Source organism: Dermacentor variabilis, chromosome 3 (assembly GCF_050947875.1).
Source record: "Dermacentor variabilis isolate Ectoservices chromosome 3, ASM5094787v1, whole genome shotgun sequence".
Classification (NCBI taxonomy): Eukaryota; Metazoa; Arthropoda; class Arachnida; order Ixodida; family Ixodidae; genus Dermacentor; species Dermacentor variabilis.
In genome coordinates, this window is record NC_134570.1 from 206,286,331 (window position 1) to 206,302,346 (window position 16,016).

At 46.9% G+C, this 16,016-nt stretch overlaps 1 protein-coding gene across 2 annotated transcripts in view; it reads left to right on the forward strand.

Annotated features, from left to right (window-relative positions):
• LOC142576606 (urease accessory protein UreD-like) overlaps positions 1-16,016 on the forward strand; it is a 91,680-nt gene that overhangs the window by 46,731 nt on the left and 28,933 nt on the right. Inside the window, exon 6 of one of the 2 annotated variants that reach the window (XM_075686808.1) lies at positions 3,646-3,752. The exons of the other annotated variant lie outside the window; for it this stretch is intronic. Within the exon in view, the coding sequence (XP_075542923.1) occupies positions 3,646-3,752 (107 nt within the window). The remainder of the gene's footprint in view (positions 1-3,645; positions 3,753-16,016) is intronic. 2 annotated transcript variants of the gene reach the window in all.

Genomic DNA, 16,016 nt, shown 5'->3' on the forward strand with positions numbered 1-16,016 from the left:
GTGTAGAAGCTTATTGTGAATCCGATGAAAATAAACGTAGATAGATAGACAGACAGATAGGATAGATATACAGATAGGAGACAGACAGAAAGACAGATAGGATCTGACACGTTGAATGCGGAATGTTTGCATCAGTCTCGTCGTTCTTGAAGCGAAGCTTTCTTTGTCTCATTCTTCGACTTTACCACTACTCCGGCTGCTACTGTCGCTGTCTCGCACGTCACGTCTGGAGGGGGTTCAGAGCGCGTGTATACATGGCACGAGCCTGGCAGACTGGGAAGCCAACGCGAGAAACTCGTTTGGACCTTTTCATCGTGTCACCACAATACCACCTCGACAGCTATAATTACTCGTGACGCCCCGCAACACCACTGAAGAAACTGCAGCACTTGCCTTCGTGCCAACGTGCAACATTCCGGAGAGGGGGTAGGTAGAATGTTAGAGAGGAGGTAGCGAGAGGAAGCATCCGATAGTTAGAACCGACAAGGAAACTCTAATACTAGACATGGCAGCAGTTGCGGAGGAATTGCATAAATTTATATTCAAAGTATGCTACGGTACATTTCTACTACTTCAGAAAAATAAACACGGTGGAAATTTACGAAGCTGATAATTGGCGCAGGGCGTGTGGACGCAAAGCCGAATTAAAGCTCCGTATAGCATGTACACCTCAGCGACCGGCCGTGAAATCAGCACTGCTGTGCCCGCCGCAGTATCTCTGTGGCAGCAATGGCGTTTCTAGAGATCACGGGTTCGCTCCCGACCACGGCAGCCACATTTCGAGGTCGGCGAAATGCAAAAACACTCGTGTACTAAGACTTAAGCGCACGCTAAAGAATCCCGGGGGATCAATATTGAAACGGAGCGTCCTACTGCCGCGTGCCTCAGATTGTGGGATTCGCACATAATGCCCCATAATTTCATTAATGTGGAGCACATATGCCCCGATGCGCTTCACCGTGTGAGGCAATCACAGTGCTAACCTTCTCGAAGGTTAGGAACAATGGCGCACAACAACGCCTCAAGCAAACAAGTCTCGCTGTGTTAATTAAATTAAATTAATTTATACAGCGTTATGCGCCAAAACCACTTTCTGATTACGACGCACGTCGTAGTGGAGGACCACATGGGGTTCGTTAACGTACACCTAAATCAAAGCACGCGGATGTTCTTGCGCCCATCGAAATGTGGCCGCCGTGGCCGGGATTCGATTCCGCTACCTCGTCATCAGCAGCCCAACACCATTGCCAATGAGCAACTACGGCGGGTAAGTCTCTCTGTGTGTTCTGTGCATGCCGACAAACAGCATTGCTGCACGCAAGGCAAGGCCTAACGTCAACACACCACTCTAGTATTGCACTAAACGCTGAGAACCTAAACGTTCGCCGTAAACCGCCAATTACCGTCAAGTAATGCGAACAGCCAGCAAAGCTTCACTTACATCGATTGTCACAGTCCATGAGACTCACATAATTTTTCCTGTGTTTTACTTGCATGCGCCATGCTTGCGTTCTTCAAAAATGAGGTGAATAGCTCGAAGATATGTCCTGATAAGTAAATATCAGGTTGTTTCATTTTGTCCAGCGTTACGTAAAGACCGGAATATTAGGCAAAATGAAATCATTTTTCCCTTGCGTCCATATCATGCCTATTTAGCAACTAAACAGATACTGTGACTATAGAAAAATTTAGATGTGCTTTTATTGTGCCTATAAATGCATATTCCCATGTTTGAGCCTAGATTAGAATTTTGGGCCTAAAAATTCGTATTTCCGTTTTTTTTCGACCTAGTCTTACTTTCGTAGGACGCATACGGGGTGACCATGTTAAAGTTCTGCGGAATTTCTAGATATCGCCTGTGGCAGATTGCGTAACTCTTGTTCTTGAGCTGGATTATTCAAAGAGGTGGACAGTATGAGCAGGGAAGTCAAAACAATTTTCACATAATTAAAGAAAACAGTAATTAAGTTTCTAAATACGTATTTTACGACACATATTCCAATTTATGCACTGTAGTCGGTGAGTTTGCAAGGCGAATCCACTTAAAATGAACCTCCAGGCTGACACCTGTTTTGAGATACTATGGCCCACAATAAAAACACGGGGAATGCGGGAGGTGGAAATTCAAGACAATGAGCAAAACGAGAACAAGGTGAAAGCAGGAGCCAACGTTTCGATAAGTGGACTTGTCTTCTACAAGGCGATGTATGCTTTCCTCGCCACAGTATATATAGGTGGTGTTAGAAGAAATGTCAGACAAAATGCATGCGCGTTCCACAGTTACTTTTGCTCGTCAATGCATAAAAGAGCGTTTTTGTTAAAGGAAGTGGGACAACACTGCATTTTTAGGGCGAGTTTGAGTGCGCATATCGCCAAAGTTATGTGATTGAGGAAACTTCGAAATTCAACGTGAATACGACTTGAGACCTCACGAGCTACGATTCATAAATTGCAAAATCTGCCGTAAAATAAATAATTGGAAAGTTACTTAGATCATTCTTTAATTAATTGGATATGTTTTCAATAATTCGTCGTGCAAGTAATGTCCGCCTCACCGAATAATACAGTTGAAGAATAGAATTACGTCATCGGCAACAGGCAATATTTCGACCAACTGCGGCATTCTGCAGTGTGCACCCAACGCACGGTACACGGGCCGTGCAATCGTGGACAGCGGTATTGTAGAAGAGACTGCTTACTTGGGCTTGTTGGTAAGGTGCTTTTTTCATTTAAGTGGTGCAGAAACATAGCCCTGTGTGCCACGGCCTTTGTTTATTTGTTCGATGTTACAGGCAAGCGTTGTTGTTGGCGATTGGGGAGCTGCAGAACGCTCATTGATACTCACATGTTTCACGTGTTCGGCGGTTTAGATTTTTTTCAGAAGCAGGAAAAAAGGATACGGAGTCACTAAAGCTTGCGTTCCACAACGAACAATCTTGAAACGCAATATTGTATTTAACGTGCTTGCATTTATTTTAATAAAGTTTTATTTTAACAAAGTAAAAAAAAATATGGTGTTAACATGTCACTTCTGTCCCGTCACTCTCGGTTGCTCTCTAGAATAATGTAAGACAAAGGTTATAGAGGAAATGTAATGCGATAATGCGAAATGTAAGGCGATAGAGGAAAACGGCGCGCTAGTTGGCCTCGTTCCTCCCTCGCACGGCCGCGCCATACGCAGCCGCTGCCGCAGTATGGTTTGTCACGGTTGATAATGGTTCGACGCGGAAGAGCGGAAACGTCTTACAATGATCGGAACGTCATGAAGGCACCTGGCAGCGCCACCTGAAGTAGTTTGCTTTCGTCACCAATTCACCTTGCGCCGCCGTCCGCAGCATTTCGCGTCGCTGCGGCGCTGTCGTTTGTATTGGTCAGGTCAGGTTTCATAGGTTTGATAATGACACCGGGCTGCGTGGAGATGAAGTGCAACAATGCTTACGTATATACTTAGAGAACTCCCAAAGGAGTTTCTCCGCGAATTTTTTAATGTTAGCGATTGGAATACAGCCAGGAATCACAAATAAAAATGTAGGTGTTCCCTTTCACATGAGTCGCAGGGTGCGTATTCACGCGGCTGTATAACTCTGAGGGCACGGTGCCCCAATAATCTCCGGCTGCGTCACCTTGGGCGCGTGCATTTCGCAGGCGTCCAGCCGAGCTGCTCTTTTGTCGCAGCCTGCAGCCCGCTCCGCTCCGATGATGGAAAGCTGAGGGGATGCGTAATGAGGATTCTGTGCTTGTCATCGCAACAGGTAACGTGCCAGCCTCTTCCATTGGGCAGTACTGTTTCACAAGGATGTGGGACGGACGCTTAGATGCATAGTTCTGGGCGACTTCAGAGTATGCGTAGTACTGAGCAAAAATAGATTCTAACCAATACGTATGTATTATATTCAGAAGATCAGAACAAATATACTTTTGTTTTCGTAGACTACTCAAGGTCCTCTTGACGAGCTTGCGCCGTCTGCTTTCTTTAGAGCTGTACATGACAAAATTTTTGACCTACCACAGAAACCGGATGTTCCTAAACTTAATGGATGAAGTGTTTCATTTTGAAAGCTTTTTATCAGTTTTATTATAGATATTTATTATTATTTATACACGGATACGCCAAAGTGTTGCTTTCGAATGCCTGCTTGTGTGCAAAAATGCTGCTTTGTGGAGACGTTGAGGAAAATTCAGGTCCCGCCAAAGTGAAATAAGCACTTAATTACTAGCACTAGCAGCATTTCAGTGAGAACGGCCAACTCCTGCTGGATTTAGATTCACGGGTGTGTTCGATTGAAGAAATATTTAAATAACCTAATGGTAAATCCCCGCGATTAACTCGATCTCGATTAACTAGAAGACTCGATCGCCTTTGTCAAAATCATGACGGCATGGGAAATCAGCAAATTAACAAACCTCGATGATCGCAGTCCACCATCGAGCGTAATCATCTATGGCGCCGTCGAACAACACACCGAAGATCAAGATACGCTAAAAGTAAAGGTTGCCGCTGAGGTATTACAAAAGCGACTAGGTATGGAATTCAAATTGGTCACTTGTATTCGTGGTCTTGGCCGACTGGGAAAGCGCCAGCTGTAATGGAGTACTTTGAGAACCTCACGCAAAAACAAGCTATAAGGCAAAATTCCAAGGAAAGAAGGTTGCAAAATAATTACAGCCATTCCACACTACACAAGCGCGAGCTTCTACGGGAAAGTGTCAGGGCTGACCGAGAGAGGACAAGGCCTCTCATTCGCGATAGGCTGAATATTAAGAGAGTCGTCTGAATTTTGGATGAAAGTGAGCGCATTGTTTTGACTTCTCGGAGGGCTGCGGCAGACTGAGGCAATACATCTGTTACACACAACAAATTGCGCGTTTTAAATCTAAACGCACAGCGTGTTATAAGCGAAGGGGTGTAATTAGAATTTCTTTTATCGGTCACTTGATTCTGATTTTGTTTTAATGCCACCCTCACACCAAATATTCCGGTGAAACAGATGCGATAGGTGCCGTGGTGTAGGTGTCGTACTAAAATACCCTCTAGGCGGCTTTGAAATTTAAACGAAATAGCAGGTCAGGAAAGTCTGGCTGTAAAAGTGAATTGTTGGGATCAACTCTTCAGCATATGCGCTAATTAGAGACTAACACTCTCTCCACCTGAATATTTAGAAAAGTTGTATGTCCATTTGTAGTTATATAAGGATGACCATATTATTAATGTGACAGAATTAAATGTCGCATGTGGCGGTAAAGCCGACGTTGTCTGCAACGAGTGGTACCAAAGATCAATGTGACGTCTTTAGCGGGCTGTATTACGTCGATAGTAATAAAGAAGATAGTATATGGTGCAACAGTGCTAATTAGTAGTAACTACGAGTAATTCATGTGAATTGAAGTGAAATAAAGTGAAATAAATTGAATTGAGGTGAATTAAAGTAAGGTAGAGGAAGGAATGTTAGGACAAATCAGAGTAAGGTGAGGTAAGTTGGAACAAAGTGAATTAGGGTGAAGTAAAGTCAATGAAGGTGAAGTGGATGAAGGTGGAATAAAATTGGCTGAGGTGGATTAAGGGTGGTACAAATTAGAACAAGGTGGATTAAAGTGGATTATAAGGTTGCTACATTTAAAGCAATGTGGATTAAGGTGAATTAAGGTCGATTAATGTAGACTTGTGAAGGGCAGCTGACAATGCATGACTTCGTGTATCATGGACGTAACCAATTAATTAGCGAAGTCATAATGCTTTCACGTTCAAGTCACGTAAATATACTTAAGTTACTGTCAATTTTTTCTCGCCGGAACTTTTAATCTTCCCGTTGTTGACTGGAGTGATGCTAATTGCGGGTGTGATTCCAATGTAAATTCACTACTTGTGTCATGGCGATGTGTGACCTGATGCAAACTGCTACTGAGTTTACGAGAGGTGCCAGCAAAGGCGGTTCTGTATTAGATCTGATGTTAAATAATTCTATTATTCCTGAGCCCGGAGTACATATTAAAAATGCATCTCACACCGTGATACTGTACGCCTGTCCGTTCTTCTTGGTATTGGAAACGCGCATCTAAAGTCACCAAAATTATAAAGGACTACTCCCAAGCTGATGCTGAAAAAGTTTTAGATCGCCTTTGGTTTCCGTGGGATGAGCTTCCGGATGATGTCGCTTCTCTCTGGAACAAGTTTAAGACTTCTGTTCGTTACTATATTAACAGTTATCTATCCAACAAGCGCGTTCGAAAGAGCAAAGGCAATCTATAGATGACTAGAGATATCATTCACCTACATCCAAGAATAAAACGTGAACAAAGAAAACCTTAGGTGTACGTGGAAGCGTAGCGGCTTAAAAAAATGAACTATAGCGTCAAAACTGTCCGATGCTAAGGCCACCTATTTTTCACATTCTCTTCGCAACATCTTTAAATAATAGTCTTGAGATATTATGACGATATGTAAATGACTCTGGCGAGAAAGTTGACCAGAGTTTGGTTATTGGCTGCGTCATAACGAATGGAAGGCAGATGGCAAACCGGTTTAATCTCTACGTTCACTCCGTCTTTTCACCAGACCACCATACCATCACATTCAGCTCTTGTCTTTTAACTATTTCGGCAAATTTTATAAGCTATGAAGGAGTACCTAATATGATACTTACCCTGAAAAATAAACGTTCTGTTGGGCCAGATCAAAGTCGCAATTGCATTTCTGCGCCGCTTTGCCGAACCAATCGGGCACATCATAACCCACTTGTTGTGATTATCTTTTGCTAAAGGCTTCCTTCCAAATGATTGGCTTCTATCTCGTGTAGGATCCCTGTTTAAGAAAGGTGATCGACTGTATGCTTCTAACTACCTAGCACTTTCATAACATCATCTGTCTCGAAGCTCATGGAACATTTGGTTTCCGATTACATTGTATAATTTCTAGATAACGAAGTATTTCTCACTTCCAACATGGTTTCAGAAAACGTTTGTCTACCACCACCCCACTACGCACAACCGTTCATGAATTGGCCCTAGCACTTCATAAAAGTGAACCAATTGATATTGTATTTTTAGATTTCTGTAAGGTAGTTCCATCACGTTTTACTTAGCAAATTTATACCACAACTGCAGAAGATTGGTCTTCCTACAGCTCTTGTCAAATGGACTCGTTTTTTACCTCTCTAACCAATTTCAGTTTGTCGAAATGCAGGGATACTTATGCGGGGTCCCCCGGGTATCATCTGGAATTACCTAGGGGAGTGCTCTTGGCTCTGCACCGTTCCTCACCTATATAGATGATATTAGCACGCCAATAGACACATTAGTAGGCCTCAGGTTATTTGAATTCCCTTTAAAATTGTCACTTCCCCGGGAAACAAAGAATGCTTTCAGACTAGAGAGAGAGAAGGGAAGACGGAAAAGCAGGGAGGTTAACCAGACTGAGTCCAGTTTGCTACCCTACAACAGACTAGCATTAACGCTGTTCAAAAGCGGTGCCAGGTTTGGTCGATAGAATTAAACGACGCCAAATTTGCTTTCTTCCAGATCTTTAATTAGAAAAATACTCTGTCATCTGATTATAAACCTATCAAGCATTTACTAACCCAAATCCATTGGCTTAAATATTTAGGGGTTACTATCACTTATAATCTAACATGGTTCAGTCACATTAATAAAATATATGTGTCCGCTTCGAGAAATCTTGGGCTTCTTGGACAGAAACTAAACGCAGCCCCATTGTATATATATATATATATATATATATATATATATATATATAAACAGCTGGAATAGCCGCAACTAGCACAGCTTGGGATCCGTACCAAAAAAAAAATTACAAACTTGAAATTATTCAAAGGAAGGCAGTTTGTCTCAATCTTAACTTTCATCATGGCGAAGATTCACCGACTCAGCTAATGACTAACATTTTCTTTTAGATATAACGAGAGCCGAGTCTATACTAAAAATTTTGCTCTTGCTCTGTAATGAATTTATTATTAACCCTAATTACCACCACCAACGCGGCACGCTCCTAATCTTCAGACAGCCCCACAGTTGGCTCGCACTACGTTTTTTCAGTATTTGTTTTTCTCTCGCACTATCGCATAAACGAACGCCTTGCCTGAATGCCTGCTAATGATTGATGATGCGAAAGCACCTGAAGTTGTTATTGAGCTCTTTGCTTTTATTTTGATGTTGTAGCTAATGTCTTGCCAAAATCGTCTTCTCTCTAGGGTTACAACATTTTTTTATTTTTTCACATATCTATGAACTTTGTTTTGAACTATGTTATTTTGCAGTATGGTGTACGCTCACCTGCGTAGTACTCGGACTGCAGCGTATCGTAAGTAAATAAATAAAGTGAAATAAATAAATAAGAAAAACAATCGTTAGTTTGCCTATTGTTTATAGAGAGTAGGAATATAGCACATTTGTACTCGCTTATAAATATGGTGCCGAAAACGACTTCCACGCTTCGAGGTTCATTTCGGTCCTTCAAGTAATATAAAAATCATAGGAAGTTTCTACCCTGCAGGTAAGCTGTCTTCTTTAAAAAAATCATTTAGTATAACTTTTCATATAACTCGCCGCGTTTGCTTAGTGGCTATGGTGTTGGCTGCTAAGCACGAGGGGGCGGGATCGAATACCGGCCAAGGCGGCCGCATTTCATCATCATCAGCCTCACTACGCTCACTACATGGCAAAGGCCTCTCCCATACTTCTCCAACTACCTCGGTCATGTGCTGATTGTGGTCATGTTGTCCCTGCAAACTTCCTAATCTCATCCGCCTACTTAACTTTATGCCGCCCCCTGCTACGCTTCCCTTCTCTTGGAATCCAGTCCGTAACCCTTAATGACCATCGGTTATCTTCCCTCCTCATTACATGTCCTGCCCATGCCCATTTATTTTTCTTGATTTCAACTAAGATATCATTAACTCGCGTTTGTTCCCCCACCCAATCTGCTCTTTTCTTATCCCTTAACGTTACACTCGTAAGTCTTCTTTCCATAGCTCATTGCGTCGTCCTCAATTTAAGTAGAACCCTTTCATAAGCCTCCAGGTTTCTGCCGGTGGGTGAGTACTGGTAAGGCGCAGCTGTTATACACTTTTCTTTCGAGTGATAATGGCAACCTGCTGTTCATGATCTGAGAATGCCTGCCAAACGCACCCCAGCCCATTCTTATTCTTCTGATTATTTCAGTCTCATGATCCGGATCTGCGATCACTGCCAGTCCTAAGTAGATGTATTCCCTTACCACTTCCAGTGCCTCGCTCCCTATCGTAAGCTACTGTTCTCTTCCGAGACTCTTAAACATTAGTTTTCTGCAGATTAATTTTCAGACCCACCCTTCTGCTTTGCCTCTCCAGGTCAGTGAGCATGTATTGCAATTGGTCCCATGAGTTACTAAGCAAGGCAATATCATCAGCGAATCGCAAGTTACTAAAGACTTCTGCATTAATTTTTATCCCCAATTCTTCCCAATCCAGGTCTGTGAATACCTACTGCAAACACGCTGTGAATAGCATTGGAGAGATCGTATCTCCCTGCCTGACGCCTTTCTTTATTCGGATTTTGTTGCTTTCTTTATGGAGGTGTACGGTGGCTGTGGAGCCGCTATAAATATCTTTCAGTATTTTTTTACATATGGCTCGTCTACACCCTGATTCCCTAATGCCTTCATGACTGCTGAGGTTTCGACTGAATCAAACGCTTTCTCGTAATCAATGAAAACTATACATAAGGGTTGGTTATATTCCGAACATTTCTCTATCACCTGATTGATAGTGGAATATGGTCTATTGTTGAGTAGCCTTTACGGAATCCTGCCTGGTCCTTTGGTTGACGGAAGTCTAAGGTGTTCCTGATTCTGTTTGCGGTTACCTTAGCAAATACTTTGTAGGAAACGGGGAGTAAGCTGATCGGTCTATAATTTTTCGTCTTTGGCGTCCCGTTTCTTATGGATTAGGATTATGTTAGCGTTATTCCAAGATTCCGGTAAGCTCGAAGTCATGCGGCATTGCGTTTTTAATTAAACGCAATGCCTCATTGCGTTTAATTATGCCGCAATTAAACCCAGTTTTTAATTAGCTTTTTATATAGCATATGGTAAGGCATATGTAGCAAAACTGCATTAATGAACCAAAATATTATATTACTGTGTACTCCGAAGATATGTAATTGTGGATGTTCTTGTTCCGTTCTAAAAAGCACTGAACCATTTACCTCATCAAATTGTTTTTCTGTAAAAGAGAAGATAGTGAATAGCGCGGAATAGCCTTGATTACGGTAATGTATCATGCCTTTTCCATAGGAAAAAAAAGTTGGGGCAGTGATACAAAGACGTAACAGAAAAGTGGCGTAACAAGATAGATGGGACCATTGCAACCTAGAATATTGACACGTGTGCTTATCTTTATCGGGCGACCACGTTTCGCCGCTTAACAACTGTAATCGCACAGCGACGGACGCGCCTACATGTATCCGACGTTTCTGGAAAGTTATCGATGCTTCTACCCGGCTGTCTGTTGTCGCCGAACCTTGTGTTATCTGATTTCATCGCGTAACGCGAATGGTGTAGAACTTTGTGGAAGGCACGCGGGTCCAAACGATTAGTCTGGAACATTCGACGACTGCTCTATAAAAGCCGACGCGCTTGACCCGCTGATCAGATTTCCGACGATCGCCGACTCTGTGCGCCGCTTTCGTTGTGCTATAAGTGTAGCCTGTTTTGTGGGAACAGGTTCGCCCAATAAAATCTACTTTTGCCTTTCACAGTATTGCTACTGTGTTCTTAACGTCACCACCACGTGACATCTGGTGGAGGTGCTTGTGCGTTCATGTACCGAACGCCCCCGCAAAGCCGCGATCCAAGCCCGAAGCCCGAGGACAGAACCAACATCGCCCAAACCAGCGTGCTAGCCGCAGACTGCAAGGACTGCCCCCAGAGCACGGACTTCTACCTGAGACGACAAAGAAGATCGTGGTCAAGACAACCCCAATGGCTGCCCCAGCGTCCCCCGTTATCCTACAACAACCTCGGGACCCACCAACCTTCCATGGAGCAGCGACTGAAGACCCGGAATCATGGCTGGAGACCTACGAACGAATCGCAACATTCAACAACTGGGACTCCAACGAGAAGCTGCGGCATGTCTACTTCGCCTTAGAAGACACCGCCAGAACTTGGTTTGAGAACAGGGAATCGACCTTGACAACGTGGGACCTGTTCCGTACCGGCTTCCTACGCACCTTTACAAGCGTCGTGCGCAAGGAAAGGGACTGAAGCTATGCTGGACGCCCGAGTGCAGCTGCCAAACGAGAACGTCGCCATCTTTACGGAAGAATTGAGCCGTTTGTTCCGCCACGCCGACCCGGATATGGCCGAGGAGAAGAAAGTCCGCTTACTGATGCGTGGTGTAAAGGAGGAACTTTTCGCCGGGATGGTAAGAAGCCCACCGAAGACCGTCGAAGAGTTTCTTCGTGAGGCGACGAACATTGAGAAGACACTCGAGATCCGGAACCGGCAATTCGATCGCCGCACGAACTATACAAACTACGCCGGGGTTCAATCACTCGCCACCGACGACATACGCGAGACTATCCGAGCTGTCGTGCGGGAGGAGCTACAAAAGCTGTTCCCATCATCACAGCCTCAAGTGGCTTCGATTGCTGACGCCGTGCGTGAGGAGCTCCACCAACAGCTTGGAGTAACCCCTGAATCGCCGCAGCCTGAGCCGCAAGCGATGACCTACGCCGCCCTCGCGCGCCGTCAAGGTCCCCCTCCGCGACCGCGCCAGGGCCCTGTCACGCCGCAGTTCCGTCGTCCGCCGCCGCCGCAGCCAGCACGACCACCTGTCGTCCAGCGTACCTACGCGAGGAAGACGGACATTTGGCGCGCTCCTGACCACCGCCCGCTCTGCTACCACTGCGGAGAAGCGGGTCACGTCTACCGACGATGTCCATACCGGGAGGTGGGACTGCGAGGTTTCGCCGTGAACGCTCCGCGCCCGCAGCAAGGTGAACGCCCCCGGGATATCGCCGACTACCTCGCCGCTACCCAGTGGAGCTCTCGACGACCGTCGCGTTCGCCATCACCAGGCCGCTACCTGTCGCCGCAGCGCCGACCATACACTGGCCCAGCCCGGGGCCGGTCAGCGAGCCCATATCCGGAAAACTAAAGGCAGCAACCGATGGAGGTGCGGCTGCTGTTCGTCGAACTGACGAAGATCCTCCGCCGCCGACGAAGACGCCGAAGAAACCATCTCGACGACATAATAACGACACGCTGCCGTCCCGAGGAAGTCAGGAAGCCAAGACTACACCGACGAAAGACGACTTGACGATGCGACGTACCAGCTTCAGTTCAACACGACGCAGCCGTGATCCGACGCCAAGACCCAACTGCAATGCAAGACAAAGAACCACCGACCTCGACGTACTTCTAGACGGCCACGCAGTCACCGCCTTAGTCGACACAGGCGCCGATTACTCAGTCATGAGTGGACACATCGCCGTCCAGTTAAAGAAGGTTAAGACTGCATGGGAAGGCCCTCAAATTCGCACCGCTGGAGGACACCTGATTACGCCGACAGGAATGTGCACGGCAAGAATTACCATTCACGACCGCACTTACCCTGTCACCTTCGTTATCCTCCAACAGTGTTCACGAGACGTCATTCTCGGCATGGACTTCCTCAACCAACACGGCGCAGTCATCGACCTGAAGTCGAAGTCCATAACGCTGTTGGAAGATCATGCGATACCGCCGGAGAGCCCTCGTAGTCACCACGCCTTGAGTGTGCTCGAACATCAAGTGAGCATCCCGCCTCGCTCCAGCATTGTTATTTCGGTCGGCACCGAAACACTCGCTGACGTAGAAGGCGTCATCGAAGGTGACCAACGTCTACTGCTAGACCGTGAAATTTGCGTCGCAAGAGGGATCGCTCGACTGCACGGAGGAAACACGAAAGTGTTGCTGACAAACTTCAGCCAGGAGTTCAAGCACCTCAACAAGGGCACGACGATCGCATACATCGAGGAAATTCTGGAAAACAGCAATGCGTTTGTCCTCTCGGATTCCGCCGCATCTACCCCGACAACCTTAGTTCCCGAGCCAGACTTCGACATAAATCCAAGTCTGCCCGCGATTAAGCAACAACAGCTCAGAAGTCTACTTCGACGATACAAAGAGTGCTTTTCAAGGTCATCAAAGATTCGACGAACCCCAGTCGCAAAGCATCGCATAATAACCGAAGAGGGCGCTCGACCTCTCCGCCAGAGCCCATACCGAGTTTCGACGCGGGAACGCGAAGCTATAAGGCACCAAGTCGACGAAATGCTGCGCGACGACATCATCCAGCCGTCCAAAAGCCCGTGGGCATCTCCTGTAGTCTTGGTGAAAAAAAAGGACGGAACCCTGCGTTTCTGCGTCGATTATCGTCGTCTTAACAAGATCACGAAGAAGGACGTATACCCCCTCCCACGGATAGACGACGCACTGGATCGGCTCTGCAACGCTAAATACTTCTCGTCAATGGACCTCAAGTCTGGCTATTGGCAAATAGAAGTCGACGAAAGAGATCGCGAAAAGACGGCCTTCATCACCCCAGACGGCCTCTACGAGTTCAAGGTTATGCCATTCGGACTATGCTCGGCGCCTGCAACGTTCCAGCGCGTGATGGACACGGTTTTAGCAGGACTGAAGTGGCAGACCTGTCTCGTTTACTTGGATGACGTCGTCGTCTTCGCCGGAAATTTCGACGATCACCTGAGGCGGCTTGCGACAGTACTAGAGGCCATCAAGTCATCAGGGCTCACTCTGAAGGCGGAAAAGTGCCGATTCGCTTACGATGAGCTTTTGTTTCTAGGCCACGTCATCAGCAAATCAGGAGTACGCCCCGACCCACTGAAAACAGCTGCCCTCGCAAAGTTCCCGCAGCCAACCGACAAGAAGGCAGTGCGCAGATTCCTTGGCATGTGTGCCTACTATAGGCGCTTTGTCAAGGACTTCTCACGTATCGCGGAGCCGCTAACACATCTAACCAAATGTGATGTCGAGTTCAAGTGGGAAACGCCGCAGGCCAAGGCATTTCAAGAACTCAAACGACGCATGCAGTCGCCGCCGGTACTTGCACACTTCGACGAAAACGCCGATACCGAAATCCACACTGACGCCAGTAGCCTAGGACTCGGTGCCGTCCTAGTTTAGAGGAAAGAAGGACTTGAACGGGTGATATCGTATGCTAGCCGGTCGCTGTCAAAAGCGGAAAGCAATTATTCTACGACTGAAAAGGAATGCCTCGCCATCATTTGGGCTACAGCTAAATTCCGCCCTTACCTCTATGGCAGGCCATTCAAAGTCGTCAGTGACCATCACGCGTTGTGTTGGCTAGCGAGTATAAAGGATCCTTCAGGACGACTGGCGCGGTGGAGCCTCAGACTACAAGAATACGACATCACTGTAACCTACAAGTCCGGACGAAAACACTCCGATGCCGATTGCCTATCACGCGCCCCCATTGACCCGCCGCCGCAAGATGACGAAGACGACGACGCCTTCCTTGGAATGATAAACGCGGAAGACTTCGCTGAACAGCAACGGGCAGACCCGGAGCTAAAAGGACTCGTGGAATATTTGGAAGGGCACACCGACGTTGTCCCCAGGGCATTTAAGCGCGGATTATCTTCCTTCACGCTTCAAAACAATCTACTCGTGAAGAAGAACTTTTCACCAGTCCGCGCCAACTACCTTCTTGTTGTCCCGTCAGGACTTCGTCCAGAAGTATTGCACGCCCTACATGACGACCCAACCGCTGGACACCTCGGATTTTCCCGGACACTATCGAGGATACAAGAAAAGTATTATTGGCCGCGCCTGACCGCCGACGTCGCCCGTTATGTCAGAACATGCCGAGACTGTCAGCGACGCAAGACACCGCCGACAAGGCCAGCCGGATTACTACAGCCAATCGAGCCTCCTTCCGACCATTCCAGCAAATCGGGATGGACTTGCTGGGATCCTTTCCGACGTCAACAACCGGAAATAAGTGGATCGTCGTGGCGACGGATTACCTCACCCGCTTCTGAAACTAAAGCACTGCCGAAAGGTAGCGCAGCCGAAGTGGCGAAATTCTTTGTTGAAAACATCCTGCTGCGACATGGCGCCCCAGAAGTCCTCATCACCGACAGAGGAACGGCTTTTACAGCGGAGCTCACCCAAGCCATACTGAAATACAGTCAAACAAGGCACACGAGGACAACGGCCTACCATCCGCAGACGAAGGGTCTTACGGAGCGGCTGAATAAGACCCTCGCCGACGTGCTAGCGATGTACGTCGACGTCGAACACAAGACTTGGGATGCCGTCCTGCCGTACGTAACATTCGCTTACAACACGGCGGTGCAAGAAACAACACAGATCACGCCGTTTAAGCTGGTTTACGGCAGGATCCCGACAACGACGCTCGACGCCATGCTGCCCCACGTCACCGACGAAGAGAATGTTGACGTCGCTAGCTATCTGCAGCGCGCCGAAGAAGCCCGACAGCTCGCCCGCCTACGGATCAAGAACCAACAGAGGACCGACAGCCGACACTACAACCTCCGACGACGCTTCGTCGAGTACCAGCCCGGCGACCGTGTTTGGGTTTGGACACCGATACTCCGACGAGGTCTGAGTGAGAAACTATTGCGCCGCTATTTCGGACCCTACAAGGTCATTCGACGTATTGGCGCACTGGACTATGAGGTCGTGCCAGACGGAATTTCGCATTCACAGCGGCGCCGCGCACGATCTGAAGTGGTCCACGTGGTGCGTCTGAAACCCTTTTACGGACGCTGACGAACTTCCTTTCATTTATTGTTTTCTTTGCTACGGGTGTTTTTCTTTATTACTTTAGTTTGTATGCAGCATCGGGTCGATGCTTTTTAAGAGGGGGGTATTGACACGTGTGCTTATCTTTATCGGGCGACCACGTTTCGCCGCTTAACAACTGTAATCGCACAGCGACGGACGCGCCTACATGTATCCGACGTTTCTGGAA